At 37.6% G+C, this 27,832-nt stretch overlaps 1 protein-coding gene and 1 pseudogene across 1 annotated transcript in view; one reads left to right on the forward strand and one right to left on the reverse strand.

Annotated features, from left to right (window-relative positions):
- LOC117406222 (UDP-glucose:glycoprotein glucosyltransferase 2-like) overlaps window positions 1-16,301 on the reverse strand; it is a 53,118-nt pseudogene extending 36,817 nt beyond the window's left edge.
- Window positions 16,302-24,217: 7,916 nt separating this feature from the next.
- Window positions 24,218-27,832, forward strand: part of LOC117972860 (heparan-sulfate 6-O-sulfotransferase 3-B-like) — a 120,758-nt gene continuing 117,143 nt past the window's right edge. Inside the window, exon 1 of the mRNA XM_059029829.1 lies at window positions 24,218-25,601. Coding sequence (XP_058885812.1) covers window positions 25,057-25,601 — 545 coding nt within the window. The 5' untranslated portion in view covers window positions 24,218-25,056. The remainder of the gene's footprint in view (window positions 25,602-27,832) is intronic.

The following is a 27,832-nucleotide window of genomic DNA, read 5'->3' on the forward strand; positions in this document are numbered from 1 at the left end:
CTATACAATGTTTGTCATTTATTCCTTGTAAACACTTGTTGACTCCACTCCCATTTGTCTTACTTCTGTCCAATGATAGGGGTTTCCACTCTATCATTGCACATTCAGGCTGCGGGGGGGGGGGGGGGGGGGAGGGGGGTTGCATACCACGTGGTACCTAGCAGGGCGCATCCATCTTGTCTTTCAGTTCCCTTCCCCCATCTCACACTATCTCTGCTAATATCCTGCCTTTTGGCGTTTAGCTCCGACACTTATCTGTGACTTCCAGTCGTGTTAGGCTATGCAAAATGCACGTAGCTGGTTTTGCCGATGGGAAATGAAAGAACTCGAAACTTACACAATACTGTATAGAAATAATATTATTATTTTTTTTTTAATTTAGTCGTCGCCAATTATTTTACCCCGGTTTTCACCCCAATTTAGCATGCCCAATTATTATCTGTATCCTTGGCTCGCCGCTCGCAACTCCCCCGCCGACTCGGGAAACAGAGGCTGGAATACGCGTCCTCCGAAACGTGCTCCTGCCAAGCCGTCATTTTTCGCACTGCAGATCCACAGCAATGCCACCAGACCTATAGTGCCAGAGGACAACACAGATCTGGCGGCTCCGCTGCAGAGCCACAGGCGCCCTATCGGCCACAGGGGTCGCTGATGCGCGGTGAGCCGTGGATTCCCCTGCCGACCTAAGCCCTCCCTACCCGGGCAGCGCTCAGCCAATTGTGCGCCGCCCCCTAGGAACTCCCGGTCACGGTCAGCTGTGACATGGATTCGAACCTGCGATCTCAAGGCTATAGGGCACATCCTGCACTCCGCGTGGAGCGCCTTTACTGGATGCGCCACTCGGGAGCCCTTGTATTCAGTATTCAGATTATATATCTATGAAATTAGTCTTCAAATGCCTCGTGCAAAACCGCTAAAATGAACTACTGTTACCAAACAAGTTCTATTATGACACCAAGGGGTAGATGTATTAAGATGGGCCAGTCGCAGCGCATACATACCACTATTTGCATTTTGGTTTACGACAATTCACAAAGTGCACATTTTGTCATATGTACTAAGAAAAAATATGTTAATGAAGAGAGCCGCAATATAATAATTGAGTTGCGGTTTGCTGCAGCAGAGGGTGCCTGAAGGATAACATCTATACATGCAAGGGTGCAAGAATCAAACAGCATTGCGTTTGTTCAATACATTTCACGCTAACAGCATTGTGTTTGTTTAGTACATTTCACGCTACACTTCCGACTGGCTTGCTTGTGGTTTGCAATGATTGCGACAGACACAACACTTTAGTACATCTACCCCCAAGTAGTAAATAGTTCTGACGGCTTTCCTAAGGATATATAACAATGGGGTCTCTAAATGAACAACTTGTTCATGGTTCACACTTGTCTAAAGTTAAATTGAAAATGCATTATTCTCTTCCAGATATCCACATAAATGTATTGTTAATATATCCAGCATTCTTTAAAAACAAAAAAAAAAAAAGCTGAAGTTTTCTGACAGACCTTACAACAGCTCTGCAAACATGACTTCAGGCTCAGTGGGTTAAACTTGTAAATATTTTAAATGAGCAAATAAACACGCCTTGGTGTTTCAGATTTTCAATTTAGAATAGAACATTTGCTATCTATATTAAAACACCCGAACCTAGATGAATAGCATTTATTTTGACCTCTACCAAATTATTGCTATTTCTTTCCCTTTAAAGGCATGCTAGTTAATAAAAGTTTTAAAACTTTGTATTGGTACTAATCATATTACCATTGGTTTCCTTTTCTCCTGCTGAAGGTGATTTTTAGACAATGCTATACAAGAAGGTGCTGCTTCCTAGTACCAAGTCGCATCCCTTGCAGTAGTAGCTAACTTCAAACATACGTAGAGTATAAAAAACAAAGTATAAAAATAGCAAGAAAGGCATTGATAATCTTCAATTCTCCAGTTACTACTGAGGAAAGAAAATGAACTTCAAAGTGTTGGTTATTTCTCCATTAAACAGGGATTGAAGGCCTAATTCAATGTTTTTTCTGAACAATTAAAGTGTATATAATAAAGCAGGGAAAATAGGGAGCAATATAGGTTGGGATTGAATTAACACACAATTGATGATGTGTTTATTGACTGAATTAATGTTCCTTCATAGTTGCTCTATTATATAATCTATAAAACTTCCCCAGGAAAACAAACAAACAAAAAAAGGATTATTGACCTTTAGATTTCCAGGCATGCATAGGCAGTGATCCAATACATGATTAGAAACAATGACAGTGCTTCTCTGATCCAGCAGTCTCCAGCCATAGGAAACTTCATCACTTGTCTCCTGCTTTCTACCTACTGCCTCGCGGCGGACTAGATGAGATTATAGCACCTTTAATCTTGTTCAGTCCTTCTTTCAACCTGGCTTTCATGCAGCCGGATGGGACATATCCAGAACTACACAGCATGTGTCTGCATGTTCACGCTGAAAGGCCAATATATTGCAGAATGTGCTCTCAGCTGCATTCGGTTTTTTCGGAAGATTTAAATATTATACCTTCTGTCAGACAATCAACATGGGATGGATTTCATTAAACCTATACAACCTGCAGGGCTGCTGGTTCTGTCCTGCCTCTAAATCCTTTGTTTTCATCACAGCTTGTTAGTGGTGTGAGAGTAGTGGCATGCTACAGGCATATTTATCACTTTATAGGTCAGCTCAAATATTTATATAGAATGATAATAAGGTGGGCACACAGGAGGATTTTTCTCAACCATCTTCTTGACTGGAGATTGATCAGCAGATGGTCACAGCTTCAAATCTGTGCTTCTAAAACCATCCTCCAATCAACCCAGCTGTGACTAAGTACCAGTTCTGTAGAGACCCTAAAAACAGGTACCTACAGTAACAGCAGCTAACTTGTGATAAACCAAAAAAACGTCAGCTATCAACAAGCAACCAAATTAGTTTCTTTATTTTTACAGTGTATTTGTTTTGTTGCTTCTGTGTTTGGTAAGACTGTTTCTTCAAAATCAGTCACAAGATGCAATCATTCCAGGGCATATTTGAAACCTCTTTGAGGGACGCACATTTTTGGTACAGCCCTCCATGCTTTCTGTTTAGTTTGATGCTGTGTTAATACACCCCATTGTCCCACTCTGCTTTTCTACCTTCCCTGCAGGTGAGCACGAGGGCTTCGTTGAAAGCAGCACTCAGGATGCTCAGCAGGGCACTTCAACAGTCCACAGGGATGCAATATTGGGCAAGGCAGGATTATTTTGTCTCAATTTGTGCAAAATGAAATTGAGTTAGGGGTATCTCAGGAAATAAAATCAAAAACACATTTGCTAGCATTTTAAAAGGAGCATGTTATTCTGCTTCAACATAATTAGTTTAAAATAATGCTGGTGGTTGTTTTGTATTAAAAAAGGAAATGGGAAGTAAATGTGAACAAAAATAAAACATATCATGCTAAATGATTTGTAAACATACAGAAGCAGAGACAGACAAAGAGGGTGCCTCCAAATAACACCAGATTCTGAAAAAAGAATGACAACAGAATCTGACAAGGAGTTATCCAGAAAAATGAAAAAAAATAAACAGGCAGCTGATCAGACAGACAGCCTTCATACACCCGTAAATTATGAAACAATTAACTTGTGCTAAATAAGGTCCTTAGCAATTCATTAGAATATCTTTTCTCACTATCAAAATTCAAAACTTGCATAAAATCTGGGTCAATAGGCAAATGTTCCATAAATTAACAGTTTATATCACCATTTGAGGGATTCATTTTAATTTGTCACTTGATTTGCAGACTTTCTGATCATTTTGCTTATGAATGTTCATTTTAGAGGCGGTTACACTGACAATACTGGGTAATTTAAAGTCTGTAGTTAACAGTAATGTGAAGAGGACATTTTTACATCAGTTGTCATTAACATATTTATAAAAAATATTACTGTACAGCCTTCTTACGATTATTTTCAGAGGACTTGGGTTAGAAATCCTTTCAAATCAATGTGATTTTTGGGATAAAACATAACTTTTACCTGATTGTCTTATTAAAATGTATTGCCTCTTAAGACTGAGAATTCAAGTTCACACATTAAATAGCACTGAAATTCAAACTCCACCAAGCATAGTTCTAGCGTAGTCCCACCTTTTGATTTTCCTCAATTTCTTTTCTCATTTCTTGGTTTACGACAGTTTTGGTCAGTGATCTGTGGGAACTGACAGCTGATCTGACAGCTCTTCTTACTTCTGGCTAAGCAGTACAAATCCATTATTAATTCTCAAATCTCCTTCCCAATGCCCTTCCGACCATCTATCCATCTTTCAGCATCCTCAAGGTGGATTGTTTAATTCGTACCACTCAACAGCACAACCAATTTGAATAGTCGACATATACATACTGTATATACTGTGTACCCACCTTTTTTCTTTTTGTTGAGTATACCAATACATTTTTTTTACAATAATAATAATAATAATAATAATAATAATAATAATAATAATAATAATAATGCAATCAGGAGCTCTTTCTAATTCTAACATCATGAAATTAAAAGCATTGTATGATTTCTATTACAATCCATCAGCTAAATATTGTACATTACCTGGCTTTTGTTGGAAAATTTTGACTTATGTCTCTCATTAACTTCATAGCATCATATTTTGTGGCCGAGGTAATCCAAGCTGCGGCCTGGAAGCTAAGGTCTATAAAAGATTAAAAAAAAAATAGAGAAATTTAGCAGCTTTCTGTTTTGTTTTTTTTGTTTATGATTAGTAACTGATTATGAACACGTCTTCTTACAATAAAACATGACAGTTGTTTGTCAAGATTTCTATCAGACTTTTGGATAAAATACAACAGCACACCACTTTTAAGCAGGGATAGCAGCAGGTAGTTTAAGTTAACCTTCTGTACTATGGTGCGATAACTAAACTAAGAGATACTGCATGGTTTACTCTAGTGTACTGCGTCTCTTCTAGCAGTTCCTCAATCTATTCCAAGCTTTACAATCGTCCTCTACCATTCTGAACACATGATCGAATGCGTGATAAAAATAATGGATTATATGTTACAATGACATTCCTTTATAGACCCACCTCTGTGCCACATTATTAGAAACAGCACAGGGGGACAAATGCACCTGACAGCGATTTATAATTCAATTCAAACTCTGCTCCAGTGACAACATGTCTGCCTGCGGGTCAGCAACCAAGCCTCTGCATAGGAAATCAGCTTCTTCACATCTGCTCCATGGCTTCCCAAGAATGTTTTTAATAGCCTGTCCTTTCAGTTAATGTTTCTATTAAAAATGTATTATCGGGGGGGTTGTGAAGGGCTGATAATAGAACAATCTACAAGATAACAGGTTTTGTCATTCGTTTGACATTCACTGTTCAATTGGAAGTTAGGAAGGGCCGCACCATGCAATCAACAGTTCTGTACATTTGTTCTCACAGCAGGAATACCTTGAAGTTCCCAGACTTTCAGAGGAGCCATGTCATTAGTACTCTTAATGAGGTGCTTTCTGAGCTCTCCAAGCTCTTCTTTCATATTGGGATGCACTTTCCTGCAGAGACAAGAAGATTTAACATATACAAAAATAAAAAATAAAGTGTCAAGTTCGACAGCATGCACCACTGCCTATTAACCTGCTGAGGGTATCTTTGTAGACAGCTGCTATAACCCTTCTGTGTCACACCATGGATTCGGCACTGCATTTTTGGATTAAAATACAGAAAATATAAATCAAAGGTATTTCCACAGTAACTGTGGGCGTACTGCGTGTAAAAGTTAACAGTCATCAGAGTGGACAAAAATCGACGTCAAGGTTTTTATACTGGGAAGACACTCTCCTTCTCCAGCTATACACAGTCTCCAGCTATAACTTGTTTTGATATTAGTATTTGATAAGTCCTGGGTTCTAACCCTTTCATGCATGGGATGGGTAAAAAAAAACTCTCTTCTAGTCTTTATAAGGGGACATAAGGCAGACACAAATGTATGATAGCCTCATATGAGGATGACATTTTCTCCCCAAAAGTATTTATTATGTGTCCAAAGCTGCTTATTTCAGCTGTTTTTAAAAATATTTCATGGATGAAAGGGTTTATAAAAAAGGGAGTTACGTGCTACCACACTTACCAACAGTAATTTTGTTTGGAAACCGGCAACTGGCAACAGGCCCCATGCTTTGAATGGGATGCTTTGTGAAGTTTGTTTATTTCAACTGTACTGTTACCGCAGGATAACAGAACAGATTTGGAATGTCAATCGCAATATATATATTTTGGTTTATGTCCACACAGAATGTTGATTATTTTTATTAAGATATTAAATACTTTACATACTTTAAATTCTCAAAAAGAAAACCTTGGACTTCATCACCATCTTCACCATCCTCAAGCACAGTTGTGTTTGTATCTGGTGTTAAACCAATAAAGAAACCAACAGAAAATGCAATTCAAGCACAGTTTAATGATATGTGTGACTCTAAAGGCCTAGTCACACCAGACACTGTGCGACAAGCGAATCTGTAGTACGACACACGACAGAAAATAATGATACATGTAGTTTTGATATGAACCATTCATATTGCCTGCGATGTGATGGATATTGGGATCTATTTTCTGCGATTTGTCGCGCAGCAGCTAAGGAATGACCAATCAGAGGAGTCGCCTATCACATCGCACGCACCTGTCACCACTGGTGTGAAAGATAGTGTCACAGTCAAAGTATAATTTTATTGCAGGACAAATCGCATCACGTCCGGTGTGAATAGGCCTTAAGACTTACTGTGGTGTTAATGAAAGATTAATCGCTTTGTAATGAACTGCTATACCTTGCACTGAAATGTTTTTCTATTTTGCTTAGCCACTCTCCATCCCTTGTAGCTAGTCTCAGTAATCAAAGGATAGCAAAAGGAGAAGGGAATATGGGGGATAACTAATAGTAATGGAGTATGTGCGCATTTGTTAGTTCACTTTACTACAGCTTACTAAGTCTGCTTGAAACCTTCAACTATGCTGCTAGTTATACTTTACTTATGCCTGTAGGTGTACTTGCTATGAGAAGTACTCAGAAGACAGCAACTAGAAAAGAGCTCTGTATAGTCTTCATTCCCGTGAATAAACTCAGTTTGATTGCCAAACTTGTGTCTTGTGATTTCATCGTCTCAACGATCCTGAAGGTCCAGCACGACTTACTACGGGGAAAACTCTCCTGAAGTGGAGTCCAGAATTCTACAACTTCCGTGTTTCTATCTAACACAAAAAACTTTCAAATTTTTAAATAAAAGAAACCACACATCATATTTATAGAAAACAATAAACACCTTTGACTTGGGTGTCATCCACAGCTCTATACTCTGTACTTTTAATAGCAAGCTCAACGCAAGAAAAAAAAAACAGTTGAGAACAAATGTGTCTGTGAATCATAAACCATGGACTGCAGGCAGACCAGCAATGATCAGGAAAGAGTAACAAGCAATACATGACTGTACATAGCACTGTTATAGACACCATCTGAACATGTATTATCCTACATGAGAATGTCTGTACTTCTCAATATATATATATATATATATATATATATATATATATATATATATATATATATATATATATATATATATATATACTGTACAGTACTGTGCAAAAGTTTTAGGCAGGTGTGAAAAAATGCTGTAAAGTAAGAATGCTTTCAAAAGTAGACATGTTAATAGTTTATATTTATCAATTAACAAAATGCAAAGTGAGTGAACAGAAGAAAAATCTACATCAAATCAATATTTGGTGTGACCACCCTTTGCCTTCAAAACAGCATCAATTCTTCTAGGTACACTTGCACACAGTTTTTGAAGGAACTCGGCAGGTAGGTTGGCCCAAACATCTTGGAGAACTAACCACAGTTCTTCTCACAGTTGCTTTTCTCTCTTCATGTAATCCCAGACAGACTCGATGATGTTGAGATCAGGGCTCAGTGGGGGCCATACCATCACTTCCAGGGCTCCTTGTTCTTCTTTACACTGAAGATAGTTCTTAATGACTTTTGTTGTATGTTTGGGGTCGTTGTCATGCTGCAGAATAAATTTGGGGCCAATCAGATGCCTCCCTGATGGTAATGCATGATGGATAAGTATCTGCCTGTACTTCTCAGCATTGAGGAGACCATTAATTCTGACCAAATCCCCAACTCCATTTGCAGAAATGCAGCCCCAAACTTGCAAGGAACCTCCACCATGCTTCACTGTTGCCTGCAGACACTCATTCGTGTACCGCTCTCCAGCCCTTTGGCAAACAAACTGCCTTCTGCTACAGCCAAATATTTCAAATTTTGACTCATCAGTCCAGAGCACCTGCTGCCATTTTTCTGCACCCCAGTTCCTGTGTTTTCGTGCATAGTTGAGTCGCTTGGCCTTGTTTCCACATCGGAGGTATGGCTTTTTGGCCGCAAGTCTTCCATGAAGGCCACTTCTGACCAGACTTCTCCGGACAGTAGATGGGTGTACCAGGGTCCCACTGTTTTCTGCCAATTCTGAGCTGATGGCACTGCTGGACACTGCTGGGAAGTAAGCATGATGTGTCTTTCATCTGCTGCAGTAAGTTTCCTTGGCCGACCACTGCGTCTACGGTCCTCAACGTTGCCCGTTTCTTTGTGCTTCTTCAAAAGAGTTTGGACAGCACATCTGGAAACCCCTGTCTGCCTTGAAATTTCTGCCTGGGAGAGACCTTGCTGATGCACTATAACTACCTTGTTGCTGTGCTCAGTCTTGCCATGGTGTATGACTTTTGACAGTAAACTGTCTTCAACAACCTCACCTTGTTAGCTGAGTTTGGCTGTTCCTCACCCAGTTTTATTCCTCCTACACAGCTGTTTCTGTTTCAGTTAATGATTGTGTTTCAACCTACATATTGAATTGATGATCATTAGCACCTGTTTGGTATAATTGTTTAATCATACACCTGACTATATGCCTACAAAATCCCTGACTTTGTGCAAGTGTACCTAGAAGAATTGATGCTGTTTTGAAGGCAAAGGGTGGTCACACCAAATATGGATTTGATTTAGATTTTTCTTCTGTTCACTAACTTTGCATTTAGTTAATTGATAAATATAATCTATTAACATGTCTATTTTTGAAAGCATTCTTACTTTACAGCATTTTTTCACACCTGGCTAAAACTTTTGCACAGTACTGTATATGTAAACTTTAGAGGTGGATGCCAACCTTGAATTCACAGGAAGAAAAATGACACACACTAAAAAGCAACTAGACTGTTAATTGCACCATGAATTTAAATTTCAAAAAGTCAATTACTGTACAGAGGATAAAATGGTAATAAAACAATAATTAAAACCAATTCAAATATGAAATATGTTTGTTCTTTGTTAACCACTGAAAGGAGCACTGCTGTCCTTTTTCTAACCTTTCATTTGATGTAATACCATTTTGACTGCTCATTTATCACGCTCACTCTCACTTCACAATGCTATTCTTAAACAAGCTTATGTAGCTGAAATGTTAATACGTTTTCAGTGAAGAATAAATCTGTGAAAACATTTGTGTTCGGCTACGGATTCCTGTTTCCCTCATAAATGATCAGTGGAGACATCAACCACAAATAGAGAAAATATCCCCCAAACTCAGTAACTCAGTAACCAATGTGACTTTTGGGGATATTTGTGCAGTGCGTCCCCTCCCACAAAAGTGCCTGTTGACAAAGCCTGACATTTCACTGCCATTCTGATTTTGTTGTTAATCCCAAAGGTGCTTCACACAGTTTTATAAAGAATAAAGCGCTGGAATCTCAGGCCATTTTTCTACTCCTACGCTTTATTAAAAGTTTGCTTAACTGTGCTCCACTGGGGCGTTAAAGTGACACCTTAATGGGGTTTTCTCACTAGAGTAGGAGCCAGGATTTGTCAAGCGCTGCACTTACAGGTAATTACATGCAGCGTCTTAAAGTGATTGTTGCCATTTTCTCCTTAAATCTGAAATGCTGAGCACCATTCTAGGTATACCCATTATAACGGGTCTATCCTTGTTTTAAGGTCTAAGTGCTGTGACTTCAAATGAATCAGTTTGGCAACTTTGTGATCTGGAATCTCAGTGAAAGACGTGTTGAAAAAACAATTAGAAATATTAAAGAATCTGTTAATTGTTGAAAGTCCAGTGCTCCCTCATTATACCGCCAACTAAGGATTCCATACTGGCATGAAAGCAAGGATGGCAGTGTAATGGGGGTTAGTAAAAATTCACATTTATACACTTTATAGTGTGTTCTGTACATTAAACAACATGGGAGATGACGTGTCCAAGAATAAGTAGTTATTTTCAGCATTGCCGGTGGTAAAGTGAGGAAGACTTCATTGCATTTGTGTGCATTTGCTTGGCTTGCTGCATTGGAAGATGGGGAACAGTGAGGGTGGCGGAGTAACGGGAGAAAAAAAGCATTGACTTAAATTGGTGCACATTGATTGCTTCAGAAGGAACATATGGCAGAATGAGAGGATGTCATTTGAACTAGCGGAGGTATAACAAGGGAGGACTGTACGAGTTTAAAATAATCTGAGAACCAAAAGACTAATAATGTTGTTAGTGATAATGAGAGGTGGAAAAAATTATAAATACCAGTAGTAGACCCATGTGAAGCACTGGTATTATAGTTTATGCCAATGACATGAAAATACTAAATATGTCCTAATCTACACCTACGTGCTTTAAGGATGTCAGTTTTTACCATTCTTCCAAGAATTAAGAAACATTTTTTTTGTCATGTTCTTTTTTGACAACAGTGCCCGACATTTGTTTTAAATTTCTCTAAAGTATACTTTGTTCAATGAAATAAAGAACACAACATGTAATTACACGTAGCGTTAGTTTCTGGATTAAATACCAGTGCTACAACACTCAAATGTCCTGCTTATAACACATCTACTTCCAAAAGTGGAATAAAACACTCTTGCTGTTATCTGAGAGTGCTTTAATGTCTATTGTGAATTCCGTACTACACTTAACGAACGTTTTAAAACTAAATCAGCTTTTCTCTTTCTACACAGTTTCTTAGACCTTTGCCCAATATGCCTCACTTCGAATATCATGCAGGCAGACAACAAGCTGACAAAAAATATTGTCTTCCTAGAATGGCTAGCTTTTCTATAACTCATTATCTGTTGGGGAAAATAACCACCTGAAGCAGAACAGAAGAAGAGAAACATGCATGCCAGGTGAAAATCAGCAATTATTCATAGCAAAAAACCCAAGAAAAAATACTTACTGCAACAAAGTGGTGCAACACATAGACAATTTCTCCATTCTCAGCTTTCTCAGACAACACCTTGTGGAAGTTATTAAATGTGTTTGTACCAAGATCAGCATAAAGAATGACAACTGGGGGATCTCCCCCATTAATCCCAGGAAATGCATGGTCACTCTTGTACAAGTATGGCTTGGGTCTGCAAGAAAGAACAGGACACTTGTTTCAGTATTGTATTTTTGAGTGACGATGCTTTATTATTCCATTTGACAATGCATTAATGTTAAGGTCTAGTTTTTGCAACGCTGTTCAATTCTAGCCAGATTAAGACCTGACAAGTGACAACTCTCAGTTTCAGACAACTCCACAGTAATCAACCTCTGAAAGTAAAGATTACCATACATTATACATTTCACAAAGACTACATCTGGACATTCTCCAAGTGTTTCCACTCTTACAGTATGAAAAGGTTTAGATTATTATTTTAAATCTCCTAGTGCACATCAACTTTCAAACCCCAGACCCTGATTTTCAGAAATTATAAAGAGTATTCTGTTATACGGACTAGCAGATGTCTCTAGTAATACCCCAACACAGATTATAATACAGTTGACTCTCATTAATCTAAACCAGCTGGGGCTGGACTCTGTTCAGATACTGATAGGCTATAATTTCGTTGCCCTTTAATTTTGTTCTTTGACCTCTACTCCAGTTTTAAACTAGCGGTTTCTCATGATAAAAAAGGATACATTTTACTCCTGTAATATAGTTTTCTGCCAGGATTTATTTGACGGGCTTCTATCTGTCTGCATTTTTTAATTTTCACTCTCCGACTTCCTCATCCTGTCAGTGTCCGCTGTCGACTCAACTCTTTCTTGTACTGCAGATGACTCACTGCTGCTGGTCTAAAGGCTGTGCTGGTATAGGCTCGGAATAAGCTCTGTGACCTACTATTCATGTTTCAGCAACAACTACAAGCAGCTCAGACTCAGACTCTGTTTTTGCTTTTTTGTATTGGACTTGTCAGGACTATTAACATTTTTCAATGGAAAGATGCCTGACAAACCATAAAAACACAGGAAACCAGTGCAGGCACATACAGAGGGTCCTCATAATCCCATAGCAAGCACAACGTTATCGTGAAATGTATTCTAAAAGTGTAAAATAAAATAAATGTTTGCTTTAGATTGGAGTTAGACTTGTCATGTGGTTCAGTGAATTTTTTAAATGAAATGCAGAATTAAAATGTCAGTTACATAAAACATACTATACATATAGATCACAGATTCTATCCATGTAACAGTTTTGATGTAAATGCATTAAATTGACAGGAGTGGAGTATATGGGTATTTTAATGCAAATTTAGTTGAGCAACATATTTGTTTGTATGCACACCAACAGTACCCAGAACAAATAGATACCTACATTTCCCATTGCATTGACAGTCATCAGTGTTGCACACTTCTTATTAAAACTTTGAATTGCCACTTTCATCATTACATGGTATAGAACTGTTTTTCATCATTTATTTTCACTTACCGTGCAGCAATGTACATGTCTTTAATATAATAAAGGTCAAGAGTGAGAAATTTGGTAACATTTTCTGTTTTTGAGTGAGTGAGTTAAGTGTACCGTACCCGCGGTTTATATCCATTTGCTTCAAATCATCAGAAATTGGGGCATAGACTTTCTCATTTATGATGCACGACTCCAGATCTTCCTGAACACTTCTATCTGCCCACAGATAAACTAGAGCCTGCACTTCCTCAGCATCCCAAAACTGTACTTTTCTCTCATCACACTTGCTGCCTGCCATGTTGCTTGTTGTTTGTCTTTCTGGAGTGTACTGAATGATGTAACATAATGATGAAAATCCTTTACCCTGCCCCTGGCCCGACTTGGCTAAGAGCCAGATTGAGATGTCTTGTGGGGCTGGAGTTCCACGGTTTGGTTCTAGCTCAGCTTGATGAACAACCAGTGGAGAACCACCCGTACTCGTACCATACCGAGCCCTAAATCTTTGATAGTAGAACTTCCTTCATACTTTCAACTGAAATAAATTGAAAGAATACTGTAAAAGCACTAAGGAATGTACAACAGCACCTCACAGTGTTGCAGAGCACCCTGCACTGTTTACAAGAAATGCACTGTTTCCTTTGCAGTGTCCTGTGTAGCCTGTATCACAGCTTTGTATCTTTAAACATGGCCAACGCTTTAGAATTATTTAATCAAACATCATAGGTCATAACTCAACAGGGGAATACTTTCCTCAACATTTACTCAGAAGCGTTCAGCAGCAGAAAAATAATGTATTTTCTAAACGTTGCAGTGTATCCAGTTCATGCTCCCTCCTGCATTCATTCGGTTTTTTTCTGTACCCACAATGCACCACTCATTTCAAATCAGAGCAGCATGATCTGTATACACTGAGATATCTTGAAGAAAGAAAAAATCTCTCACAGCAAACATTCCCGAGTAAAAGATGAAAAAAGCAATTCCCTAGTTGATGTACCTATGATTTGTGAAAAAATATCAAATATATTTTACTGCGACATGGACAACACGGGTCAATGTGTGTCTTATAAACACTGCTGGGGGGTTTGTTAGCTACTTATATCAAAGAAGTAGCTCAAGCTGCAAGAATCAACTAGGATCTAACTAAAGAAGCTGCCCTTACTTGCTGGCTGCCTTCTTCAGGAGTTTCTTGACCTCAGGTGTGTTTCCCATGGATGGCCACAAAGGCACTGCAACCTTCAGGTGGTGGTTTATCAGCTGCAACCTGTTAAAATAGCATTGTAAACCACAAAGGTAATCATGTTCCGTCTCAATGTATTTAAGTATTATGACTAAACAAATGTGGATGTTTTTCTTTGGTTTGTTTTTTTATAAAATACAAAATTTATATGTAAAAACATATGCTAAACATACAAGTGAAGTTAAATGGCCATGCTCAAAATGGAACCGCTGACAATTTCCAGAAAATATTAATGGTCAACACCATCATCTATAATGTGATTGTAGTGGTTGTGTGTTTTTAGCAGATCTCTGGAATGAGCACATAGATCATCAGTTCAAAGTTGTGCAAATCTTTCTTTTTTTCTATTACGAACAAAAGAGCATTTACAGTACATTAAAGTCCTCAGAGGGTTAGTGAAAGAATACAGTTAATACAGGATATTGGAACCATACAGAAATATAAATCATAATATTAATATTAACACCATCTAAAATAATACTGTGCATATTTTTTATTTACTTATTTATTTATCTTCCATCTATTTTTTTCTAGAAACTTTTTAACGTGGGTGGGTTAGTTCAAAAACCCAATAACTGCGGCGGGGTAATACCGTAAATCACAATAAAATTACTGTGTTAAACAATAATGTGTTGGCTATTTTCCTCTGTCTATTTAATGCATTCAAACCTCAAAATCACAGAGAACTGAATTGACACAAGCAGAAACTCTTCACATGGAGGTCACTGAAAAGAATCGGCACTGCCAATCGTACCTGCTGGAACATCTGCACAGCTGGAGAACAGACTCTCAAAGCAAGAGCAAACTTCAACAGATTAATCTGAAGATCTGTTACAAACTGGGCAGCTTTCTTCAGTAACAAGCTGTATTAAGAGCTCCCCGAATCTGGAGAACGAGGGTAACGAAAAATAAATACAAAGCATATGTAGCAAAACACAAGCACATGGTATTGAGAGAATAAAGAAATAAAAAGGTTGAATGCTGAATATAAGAATTCATGAACATATGTGTAGATGTATAACTTAATGCCCCAGACAGTTGAATTGTACTTACCAGCTTTCCTATATATTGTCAGTTCTTTTACAGTGTCCACAAACTGCCAGAACTTTTCATCACAGTCTTCTGCAATTAACTCACTGAAAATAAATTAAAAATACAATGATTTGCTGCTTTAGTCCCACAAGTCCAGGAATTAACTTCCGACTACAAATAATGTTTGACATTTTGAAAAAAATTTGTTTGCTTGTTTTAGAATTGCGATAATAGTAGTTTAACATTGCACAAAAAAAGTTCCAAACATATTTTTTTTCATTGAACAGTAAAAAATATGACACCGCTTGCTTCAGTGAGTGTGAGTTCATTACTGGTACTGAGGCAATACAGGCTTGCCTTGTATCAACAGGAAGTTAGGGTTATATATTTCAGCTAATAATGGTGGCATGTCAGTCAAGTATTGTAATATAGCGGGTTGTGAGAGACGGCAGGGAGGGGGTTAAAACCTCCCTGCAAAGAAAAACATGTGAGAATGCACCGTTTTGTATTGCTTTATTGTTTCATTTGATTTGTTAATTGCTTTATTGGTTAGTTTAATTGTTTTATTATTAATTATCATCCGCACCTGGGCGTTATTAAAAATTATGTCCAGGTGCGGGAGTTTAAAAGGAGAGCAAGCAGTCTACTCGGGGCTGCTGAGTGGAAGGAGGCAGAGAGGTGCGCTGTCTCCGAGGAGAGGAGAGGAGAGGAGAGGAGAGGAGAGGAGAGGAGAGGAGAGGAGAGGAGAGGAGAGGAGAGGAGAGAGAGAGAGAGAGAGAGAGAGAGAGAGAGAGAGAGAGAGAGAGAGAGAGAGAGAGAGAGAGAGAGAGAAAAAAAAAAAAAAAAAAAAAACACACCTGGCTTTTGTGAAGACGGGAAAACAGCTTAGCTGTCCCGTGTTCGGAAGGGTTCCTGAAAGTTGAGTTAGCGCTCCATGAGGATCTAGGTGTTTGTTTTGCTTTGTATTTGTTTTGTTTGTGTTTATTAAAAAATAGCGCAAACGCGCTGGAAAAATCCACTTCTGTGTGCTGGGTCGTGTTTTTAAAGGGGCAACGAACCCGAGCGGGTCGAACCTTTTACAGTATTAAAAGGTAATACTTAATACTTAAGTCAACGTTATCACTGTACATTCCATTTACAACATCTACCTACCAGAAGTGGTGTGGCTGGCCACTTAGTATTTAAGCTGGCAGCCACCCCTTTTGTTGCTGTTTGGATAGGTGGAGCATTCAGCAACAGTGCACACAGAATTAACAGTGCCATCCTTTTAAAAAAAACAAAACAAAAAAAAACAAAACAAAACAAAACACTTTCAGTACTGGAAAAAAGTGACCTGAGTTTGCATTTTCATTCTTCACAATATTTGACACCTATAATATAATGCATAGGAAATAGACTTGATTTTTCAAAGGAGCAATGTGAGTCTACAGTAGGTTACCATTAAAGAACACTGCACCCATTAAAATCGTGGTCCACAAAAAATCAAACAGACTCACTACCCTCCACATCTAAAACCTGTTAAATACTGACTGTAGACTATTTAAAACCCAACCTCAGCGTGGAAGAAAATTGTAAATAGTAATGTAATCAGACAGAGCATAACAAACACAAAATCAAAAAAGGAGAATGCTTTAAGATAAGGAGGATTTGGGCATTTTCACAGTTCTTTAGACCACTATCTAAAGGCAGTTTGAGAGTGCTAGTACATGTTTTCTGAGGTAAGGGAGCGTTTTGAAACATGATGGTGGCTTAACGTTTGGTGGATGTGTTCCAATACTTAATATGCCAATAACACTGAATATATATATATATATATATATATATATATATATATATATATATATATATATATAATTAGGGCTCTGGACTCTTGACCGGAGGGTCGTGGGTTCAAATCCCGGTGGGGACACTGCTGTTGTACCCTTGAGCAAGGTACTTTACCTAGATTGCTCTAGTAAAAACCCAACTGTATAAATGGGTAATTGTATGTAAAAATAATGTGATATCTTGTAACAATTGTAAGTCGCCCTGGATAAGGGCGTCAGCTAAGAAATAATATATATATATATATATATATATATATATATAAACATTTTCAACAAATACAGGCTACGTTTGGTTTTATGGCCACTAAATTGTGATTATATAGCACAAGAAAGGGAAAGAAAATGGTCTCACGTTCATCTGAGTCTCTTAAGAGCTCATCGGTTTTATATCATGAACAAGAAGATCTCTAGAATAAGAAAACATTACTGATCTGTCTACATTTAAAAAAAATAAATCTACTTTTTTCAGTACTGCTACTTTCTTTGTAACTAACAACAACAAAAAACCCTGCATCCAATACCTTATCATACATTGACACGTTCCAAGGATGTGTGTTCATATTATCTCTGGTGGGCGAGAGCCGGAGTGACACCAGGTATGTGCTGATTGTGGGAATTGTGTAAACCACAATGTGTTCTATGCCGAATTGCCCACTGCCACGTCTGTAAACGGATTAGTGTTTTCAAAGGTACCCGTATAACATGTAATTAGAGTTTGAAATTCGATCATAATATTAAAGTAACGTTTCTTACATGCAGAATGCATTAATTAAAACCGTACTTGCAATGATAATATAACTTTTATTTGACTTTTAATCTGTACTACTGTATCTGCCTAGATAACCCAATTGGACACAGTAAACCACAAATATATATATATATATATATATATATATATATATATATATATATATATATATATATATATATCTTAAAATGTGACACAATCACGACATTAGAATATTGTATCTTTTGATTTGTCAAACGGTAGCCACTGTTCCTCATTCATTTGTGGAACTCTGTAGTAGGTTTAACCCGGCTCGGCTGGTCGTTGCCATTTTTGGGTCCTCACAAATCCACTATAGTACTTTAATTGACTCTTTCATGACATGTGTTGACTCTGTGAGACTGTTGTTCTTTTTGTTTTCTAGTGACACGTTTTTTGTAGTCGTGAAAACGTATGATTTACCATTGTTTACTTGTTGCGTTAGTTGTGGTCAATTGGAATGTTTAAAAAGTGTTTTTTTTTTGTGTTTTTTTTTTGTAGATTAATGCACATTTCAATCAGGCAATTCTTTGACCTCCTGCATTAAACTGCTCTGTAATCTTATTGCGGTTGTTCTGCACTCACAAATCGTCCAGGTGTATACACAGTACAAATACATTAACAGATTCCTATGGAACACATACATACAAACAGTTTAAAAAAATTAATTACCCAATATCACAAACATATAAAGAAGTCCTCCAGGTGTAGGGCAGTGATTAAAATGAGCAAGATAAGTTATTCCATTATGATATATTACTGACGAAAATACTTTAAATGACCACTCAGGGAACTGTGTAAAACAAGTGATCTTTACATGTGGCTATTTGTGATCTATTTGGTTTATTTAATTTTTAATTTCAATGCATAACTTCTATTTGTGCACTTCTCTGCACCACACCCCAATCACCTCTTTACTGTACATTTTTTCTTTAGCTCTAAATATTGAGAACAATATTTAAATTAAAACAACACATTCTTATGCCTTATAAACGTTTACTACTGTATATTCGCACAGTAATTCATTTTGCATTTAACACTGCTTTTCTCATGCGTATACTGTTCATTTCTGTGGTTAACCATGTTTTTATTTATTTATTTATTTACTATTTTTTAAATTTACCATGCTTTACAATGTACACAATGATTTACCACGCATGCAGTGCTTCATGATGCTTTCACTAAGCTTTTACTATGCTTTACTACACTTTGCTATGCTTTTGGAACTGTTTACCACAGTAAACTTTTAGACAGGGTTATAAGGAGGAATCTAAAAAACTATTATATACATTTCAACGCAGTTCGATCTTCATGGCAAAATATGTTGTATGTGGAAATACTTTTAATTTGGATTTTGTAGCATAGATTTATAGAGTCATGGAAGGTTACCATTCCCATCAATTTAATCTCCTATCCCATTTTTTAAACCAAACATAATTGTGATGGTATCAGGTGCTAAATAAATAATGTGTTTGTTTTATTATTGTTTTATATCCACTCTCTGCACCACTTTAAACTGTCTAATCCACACTTACTATAGCCGCTGATCTTGGTTTTAAACAGTCTAATCCACACTTACTATAGCAGCTGAGCTTGGTTTTAAACAGTCTAATCCACACTTACTATAGCTGCTGATCTTGGGTTTAAACTGTCTAATCCACACTTACTATAGCTGCTGATCTTGGGTTTAAACTGTCTAATCCACACTTACTATAGCAGCTGAGCTCGGTTTTAAACGGTCTAATCCACACTTACTATAGCAGCTGAGCTTGGTTTTAAGAATTTGGGATTATAGCAGGTATAGCAATGTTGTCAATTGTGCATCCTCCTGCAGTGTGACACCCATGCCACTGCACACACCTTTTAATAACACTCATTTTGACACCATACATATAACATACAGTATATGTTGTGAAATATTGATCACATTACGTTTTACCAAACATTCCAAAGTGAAGGATAGTGTTGCACCGCAATAACATTCAATGAATCTGAATAGTGTAAAAGAAAGACAAACGGTACAAGTAGTGAAACCCTATCCCTCAGCACAATCTTTTTTATATGTAAATTGTGTGAAGTCAGAGACCATTCTTGTGCTTATGGGGATACATTTTAGCATGTTAATAGCTTGTTTATTGAATGTGTGAAGAATTGCCTTGCCAAGACAGGACAGCCTGGAGATAAAATATGTGAGTGAAATAGGAACTGCTTTGAATTTATGAATCAGTGTCATTTTGTTTGTTTTATTTTCTGTGCAATCCTCAATCATGTGTATTCTGTGCAATCCTCAGTCATGTGTATCCAGTGCAATCCTCAGGCATGTGTATCCTGTGCAATCCTCAGGCATGTGTATCCTGTGCAATCCTCAGTCATGTGTATCCTGTGCAATCCTCAGGCATGTGTATCCTGTGCAATCCTCACGCATGTGTATCCTGTGCAATCCTCAAGGATATGTGAAACACATGAAAAACATAAAAAGTAAGGATACCAGGAGCAAACAACCAAACAAGAGCCCTTAGGCATGCTGTTACACAGAGTTACAAAAGAAGACTGCAAACTGGTGATATCATGAGAATATAACAACTCGAGAAACGGAACACAAACAACGCATCCCTGGGACATATCAGATTGAATGGTGAAAGATCGGTATCATTGATATAACCTGTCGTGTAAAGAAAGGGGTAGTGAAGATACCACACCTGTAAGGGACCTGTACTGAGAGAATCATAGAATGCAGCAGTGTACCCACTATAATGGCACAATTGAAAGAGCTAATAACTGCATTGTCTGCTTTGTGGAAAACTACTGAGTGGTGTGTACATGTAGTCGAGCAGCAAGACAAGATAACAACTTCAGGTGCTCTGAGTTAACTGCCAGGAGCACTGGTCATTTGAAGGACAAACAGGAAGTTGCTGAATTGGCTATAAATAATTGGGTGCAGAGTTTAAAAAAGAAACTCCTAATATGGGCAAGTAAGTTATACAAGTGTGTAGATAGGCATATACTATATATATATATATATATATATATATATATATATATATATATATATATATATATATATACAGTGCCTTGCAAAAATATTCAGACCCCTGACCAATTCTCTCATATTACTGAATTACAAATGGTACATTGAAATTTCATTCTGTTTGATATTTTATTTTAAAATACTGAAACTCAAAATCAATTATTGTGAGGTGACGTTGGTTTTATGTTGGGAAATATTTTTAAGAAAAATAAAAAACTGAAATATCTTGCTTGCATAAGTATTCAACCCCTGTGCTGTGGAAGCTCCCAGTATACACCGACGAAAGAAATTGCCCTAACGAGGACACAATTACCTTACCATTGGCCTCCACCTGTGAACCATTAAAGTTGCTGTCACATTTTCTGGATAAAAACCCCACTGTTGAAGGATCATTGGTCAGGCTGTGAATCTGAAGGAAAATGAAGACCAAAGAGCATTCTACAGAAGTTAGAGATAAAGTAATACAAATGCATAGATTAGGGAAAGGGTACAAAATAATATCCAAGTGTTTGGATATCCCAGTGAGCACAGTTGGATCAATAATCAGGAAGTGGAAGCTGCATCACACCACCCAGGCACTGCCAAGAAAAGGCCGTCCCTCAAAACTCAGCGCTCAAACAAGAAGGAGACTTGTGAGAGAAGCCACAGAGAGGCCAACAATCACTTTGAAGGAGCTACAGAGTTCAGTGGCTGGGAGTGGAGTAATGGTGCACCAGTCAACCATATCAAGAGCTCTGTGTAACACTGGCCTGTATGGGAGGGTGGCAAGAAAGAAGCCGTTACTCAAAAAGTACCATCAGAAAGCATGAGAGTGACCCAGCTGCGATGTGGGAAAAGGTTTTGTGGTCAGATGAGACCAAGATAGACCTTTTTGGCCAAAACTCAAAGCGCTATGTGTGGCGCAAACCTAACACTGCCCATGCCTCAAGACACACCATCCCTACAGTGAAGTATGGTGGTGGCAGCATCATGCTGTGGGGATGCTTCTCATCAGCAGGGACTGGGCATCTTGTTAAAATTGAAGGAAGAATGGATGGAGCAAAATACAGGGAAATACTGCAAGAGAACCTGCTTCAGTCCGCTAAAAAACTGAAGCTTGGGAGGAAATTCACCTTTCAGCAGGACAATGATCCCAAACACAAGGCCAAAGCAACATTGGAGTGGCTTAAGAACAAAAAGGTGAATGTCCTAAAGTGGCCCAGTCAAAGTCCTGATCTCAATCCCATTGAGAATCTGTGGCACTATTTGCAAATTGCGGTCCACAAGCGTCATCCAACCAACCTGAACAACCTGGAGCAAATCTGCCAAGAAGAATGGGCCAAAATCACTCCGACACTGTGTGCAAAGCTGGTACATACTTACCCCAAAAGACTTAAAGCTGTTATTGCAGCGAAAGGTGGCTCTACCAAATCTTAATGTGTGGGGGTTGAATACTTATGCAAGCAAGATATTTCATTTTTTTTATTTTTCTTAAAAATATTTCCCAACATAAAACCAATGTCACCTTACAATAATTGATTTTGAGTTTCAGTGTTTTAAAATAAAATATCAAACAGAACGAAATTTCAATGTACCATTTGTAATTCAGTAATATGAGAGAATTGGTCAGGGGTCTGAATACTTTTGCAAGGCACTGTATATATATATATATATATATATATATATATATATATATATATATATATATATATATATATACGCTTGTAGCAGCCATGCGTTTAGAATGTCCCGCTAAGTCCAGGGAGAGTGCCTCCCTATTATTCTTCTATATTCCCTTATGTGCCATTAAAGAACAGCTTAATAACCAATTGCCACTGTTCCTGAGTGAATTCCTTACACAATGTAAATGTGTGCTTTGTATCACTGATATGGCCAGAGGTTAACACAATATGGCAGTGAAAGGGTTATTTTTTACTTGACAACACTGGCAACGGAACTTAGGGAATATGTGTCAATTATTCATTGAATGCCTTTTGCAGTAGAATCTATTTTGCAGCAAAATCTGCTTTCTAGAACATTAGAAACAGTTATTTTAGAATAAGTGCATTCTCTGATACCTAAGTCACTTTATACCAGCTGTCAGCCCACGATAAACGTTGATTACAACATCTGCATCTATTGTGAACTGTATTACTAAACGTATTTCGGTGATGCAATTTGTATTTTAACTGTATGTATGTGTGTATATATATATATATATATATATATATATATATATATATATATATATATCAATTGATGCCCTTATTTTCAAAGAGCTTTAATCTATTTCATGCTCCCTTTAGTTGTACGAGCCCCGCTATTGCATCTCAAACATATTTTGGGGGTCAGCAGTCTTTACCACGCTTCCAAACCTGCCCTAACCTAGGAAATTAACTCGTCAAATGTGTAGTAAAACTTGCAATGATATGTATAAAATAAAACCTCCACAGGGTGGATTTCCCCATGCCAAGAAACTGCTTTATCAAGAGTAGTTTATCGCCCAAGTGCGCTGTCCAAGGTACTGACGTGAACAGTAAACAATGAAAACTGCTGAATTCATCTTTGCACTTTAAAAGACGATCTAACAATACGGTACATATTCAATGACTTATTTCATTTCATTAGCTGTTATCATTATTATTTGTAGAAAAGCAAATATCTAGTAAAAGATCAACAAAGTAAAAAATACAATTTTGACCTTGCAGTGAGCCAAAGAAACATCGACATGCTTTCCTATTTTCATCGTTTCTGTACTAAAGTATTTACTACATTCTATAGCATCGGCTTTACAGTACCTATGCTTCAAACTTCCGGACATCCAATCTCTTCACCCACATAATGGTCCTTACACTTTAATTCAATACACAACACACTGTCTAAAAACCAGGAGTATAAACGTGTAAGGCATTTCGTATTTATACAGCAAATAATAATGGAATCCTGGAATTTGTTTGCATGGTGTGCCTGATTGTTCAGTTACAGACTGCATTGGTCCACTTTAATACTAGTGTGGTGCTGCTATACAGTATATCAAAGAATATTTCCTATTTTTATAAATAACATTTGTTGACAAATTCTAAAACTGATCGGGGACATCTCACTTTTATGAGAAACTGCGGAGGTTTATTAACTCCGTTCAAAAGAATAATTTCTCTGAATGCTTCATGTTTGTTCTTTCAATTGTTGGCTGTATATAGTCCAAATGACTACATCACTTGACTTGTTTAACAATGCGATTCTTCTTGATCTCATTCAGAGACAAGACAACTAATTCTGCAGCACCTTCTTTCGACCACTCTGACAAGCAAGGATATTCTTAATGGATTTAGCTGCAGCTCTTCCGTTGTCTGGAACTGCTATTAGTACTGGGCTGTGCCTACCTGCATATCCACTCTGATTGGATGGCGTTATTAGTCGTATTTTTTTTCTTCTTCTTCAATTGGTCGTTTGCTAATATATAAAGGTATGGTTCGCTATTGGCTGAGTTTATTTAGCATGAGATTAGCTATTGGTTGATTGCATGTGCCTTATACAGCCCAGTATTACATTCTTCGCCGATAAATGTGTGACCATGGGTGCCTGCAGTTTATTATACTGGGTCTGGCAGCGAGCAAGTGCGCTGTTGCTGCAGCATGAGAGAGCCTATGTATAGAGAGCTGTCCAGCTCTTTGAATATTGCTATACAGTTTTTGTAATGCATGCTTTTCAGCATAAGAGACATCTGCTACGTGTGAAAGTGTTAAGGAACGATTGCTCGGGGTGCTCTGAACAATTTAAACAATACAATATTGAAAACGACTGAATGTTTCATCGATACTACAAACCTGTACAAATCTGCAGGGACTGCTGCGCCGAAGGCTGTCCCTTAGCTCCACGTTTATGTTATCATGATTCTGCATACGAAGGATGATAATAACATCGAATAAACGGAAAACAGTAGTCTATTTTATCAACAGTAGGGAAGTTGCTTACGGTATATGTTGGAGTTGTTGAGTCAGGTATATTGCTGGATGACCCGCGTCAGGTGTTGGTTTGCTTCAAGATATTGCTTGTCAAGTTTAACATTTTTTTTCATGTAGAATTTTAAGAAAATCAACTGTTTTAAAATAAACAGGTATGCATTTGTCAACATTAGTAATCCAGTCATCTATCAAATATCAATAACTTGGTATAACATAGAAAGTGAGTTTGTGAACAGTAAATGGTTTTGCTTTGTTAAACCGCCAAAAAGCAGGCTATTTAAGTAGCCAGGACAAGGTGACTCATGATTTGAGCGATACCTGAGGAATATATAGCTTTTGGAATGAGTGTGGGTGTTTCGTACAAGGAGCTTATTTTTGACGGAGAGACCTAAAGAAAAGTGTTTGTACTATTCGTACTAATGACAGTGAATGGAAAACCTTTCCTTTTAGTATCATGGATGACAAATCCAACAAGCTGATTTTGGTCCCTGTTGTATTTGTGCTGTTTGTGATGATAGGATATCAGTACATTTGCCCAGCAGGCAGTAACTCATGCCACTTCAGGACTGGGGAGAAGGTAAGAGGGGTCACCCTTCCATCTTCCCAAACCCCTGCGATCTTCGATTTCTACATAGATCAAGAACTAGAAGACGAAAGCCCTCCCAAATTTCTGCCTACCTTTAACTTCTCGGAAACAGATCTGACACGCTACGCGAATTTCAACATCAAAGGGGATGATGTGATCGTTTTCCTGCACATCCAAAAGACAGGCGGGACTACATTCGGCAGGCACCTGGTGAGGAATATTCGCCTGGAGCAGCCTTGTGACTGCAAGCTTGGGCAGAAGAAATGTACTTGCCACCGACCCGGGAAGAAAGAGTCCTGGCTTTTCTCTCGATTCTCTACAGGATGGAGCTGTGGGCTGCACGCGGACTGGACAGAGCTAACCAACTGCGTACCTGTCATCATGGACAAGAAGGAAACCGAGAAACCCCGAAGGTAAACAAGGTTATATAATCCGCAATTGAAGGCTTGTTAACATTTGTTAATATGCCCCTAGCTCAGAATTAGGTTTAACGATGAAAAGATATTAAAGATGGTGTGAAAGGAGGTATAACTGCAGTGTACAAAAATGAACAAAATGAAGTGTTTTATTTTTTTTTGGATGTAGCCTACACAAAAGGTTTAAATGATTAAAACAATTATTTCAGGACGTTTCTAACAAAAGCCCTTCAGCTGTGTAGAAAGAAAAATAAACATAGTTCAGTAAAATTATACAGTATCATTTCATAAATTTAAGGACTGAAATTGAAAGTGATGAGCTGGAGTAGTCGAATGGATCAAAGTTCAAATATTTTCCTCTAGAGGAATTATCACTTTTTGACATCACTACTGTGGTAGTATGCCTTTTTTAATGGCTCAGGATGCAAATATAGCCTTCATTCATGTGTGTGTGTGTGTGTGTGTGTGTGTGTGTGTGTGTGTGTGTGTGTGTGTGTGTGTGTGTGTGTGTATACGCAAATAGAGGTATTTCCCAACAGTATACTGTATTTGTATAGGTTACATACATGTTTATATTTAAATGCATATTTATGTTTGTATTGGGAATTCATTCTTACAGATATACAAATAGGCAGTAGGTAAAAAGCTAGAAAGCTTGTTATTCTTAAATGTTGATTCAATACATGGCATCACAAAACCCCCCCAGGTTCAACCAAGTCAGGTCACAGGCAAATATGATGTGTGTGCAGTACAGCACTGGAGAAGGAGCCGATGGTTTGAAAAGAACATGTTTCCCGGACTGTCTGTGGAGCCTATTGCCATTCAGAATTGAACCAGAAACTTAACATTTTAATTACAGATTGTAGGTACCAGTAATTACATGAATGTTATACAAATGCAGACTAATAATTTAAGGTACATGTTAAAGAACTATTGAAGAAAATGCATACTGTAGTATCGAGAAATTACTACGATTAGAAGAATAATGCCCTTCATCCTCAAAGATTTAGCTAGTGTTTAGTTTAAAGAAATACAAAATATAGAGTGGTGTGCAAGTTTATTAGAACACCCCCTTGCTGCTTTAGTTTTCATTTGTTATGCATTTGAAATAAAACCGCTGCAACTGAGAATCTTGCCAAATTGTCCAAATAGGCACATTGGTGATTGTCTAATTTAATTGATGACTTTCATATGCCATACATGCAATTCATTTAAAATAGTAAGAGAAAATGGTAAAATGCAGGAGGCTTTTTAGAAGTTGTTTAAGATGCCTAATTAAAGCACAAAGTGGTCATTTTCACACGAGTGCCTATTATTTCTGCACACTACTGTATATTATTGATAAATTGTAATTTAAACACTAGACAATGTACTTAAAGTTAACAACCAGATTGACTGAGTAAAATGGTATCAATTGAAATGGTCTGACAGAGAGTGAACTTAATGTTGAGCTAGGATTAATATTAAGCTGGTCATATCGAGTGAGTCTAATGTAGGCTATTACTAACTATAACAGGTTCAACAGCTGAAGTCATGGAAAGTTTGTTTTGGGTTATTTTTAAACAGTGTAGTTACAAAGTTATTTGGACAGTTTGCTGTTGGGAAAAAATAAAAATAAAAACACTCCTAACTGGAGGATGCGGTCTTAAAATGTATGTGCTTTAATATTGTTGTATTCTGCATTGATGGTGGAATTCAGCAGCTTGTGCAATAACACTTTGAAGTACCAGTAACAGCAATCAGAACTTGTGAATGTGGTTTGGTGGAGGCTGGCTACAAAGGCACTCTAACGAATACAGCAGTTTAGCATTATATAAAATGGTGTTCAGTAAAGCTTGGTATGCAGAAAGGTTGGTAGCTAACATACAATGTCTTGGATGGATCTCCCAACAGACCGATCATTAGGGTGGTTCTAAATGTACCATCTATTATGTGCTTTAGACTCACTGCGGTCCTCTTGCCCCATACTGCACAAGATGTCATCTCTTATACAGTAAGAGGCACCCTACACACGACGTGTTAACTTATAGCAATAAGTGCTGTCATTGAAAACAATTGGTAAGGTGAAAAAACAAGGACTGTCACAGCTCTGTTCTGCAGTCTGACAAGATGATTGTTTTTCAGTGATTGAACAAAAAACAAAGTGCATTTCTTAAGTATAGCTAACCAAGGTTTATACACATTTTTGCACTGTTTTAATTTCAGTACTGTGTTGGTGTTTTAATAGT

The sequence above is a fragment of the Acipenser ruthenus genome, chromosome 9, assembly GCF_902713425.1.
Source record: "Acipenser ruthenus chromosome 9, fAciRut3.2 maternal haplotype, whole genome shotgun sequence".
Lineage (NCBI taxonomy): Eukaryota > Metazoa > Chordata > Actinopteri > Acipenseriformes > Acipenseridae > Acipenser > Acipenser ruthenus.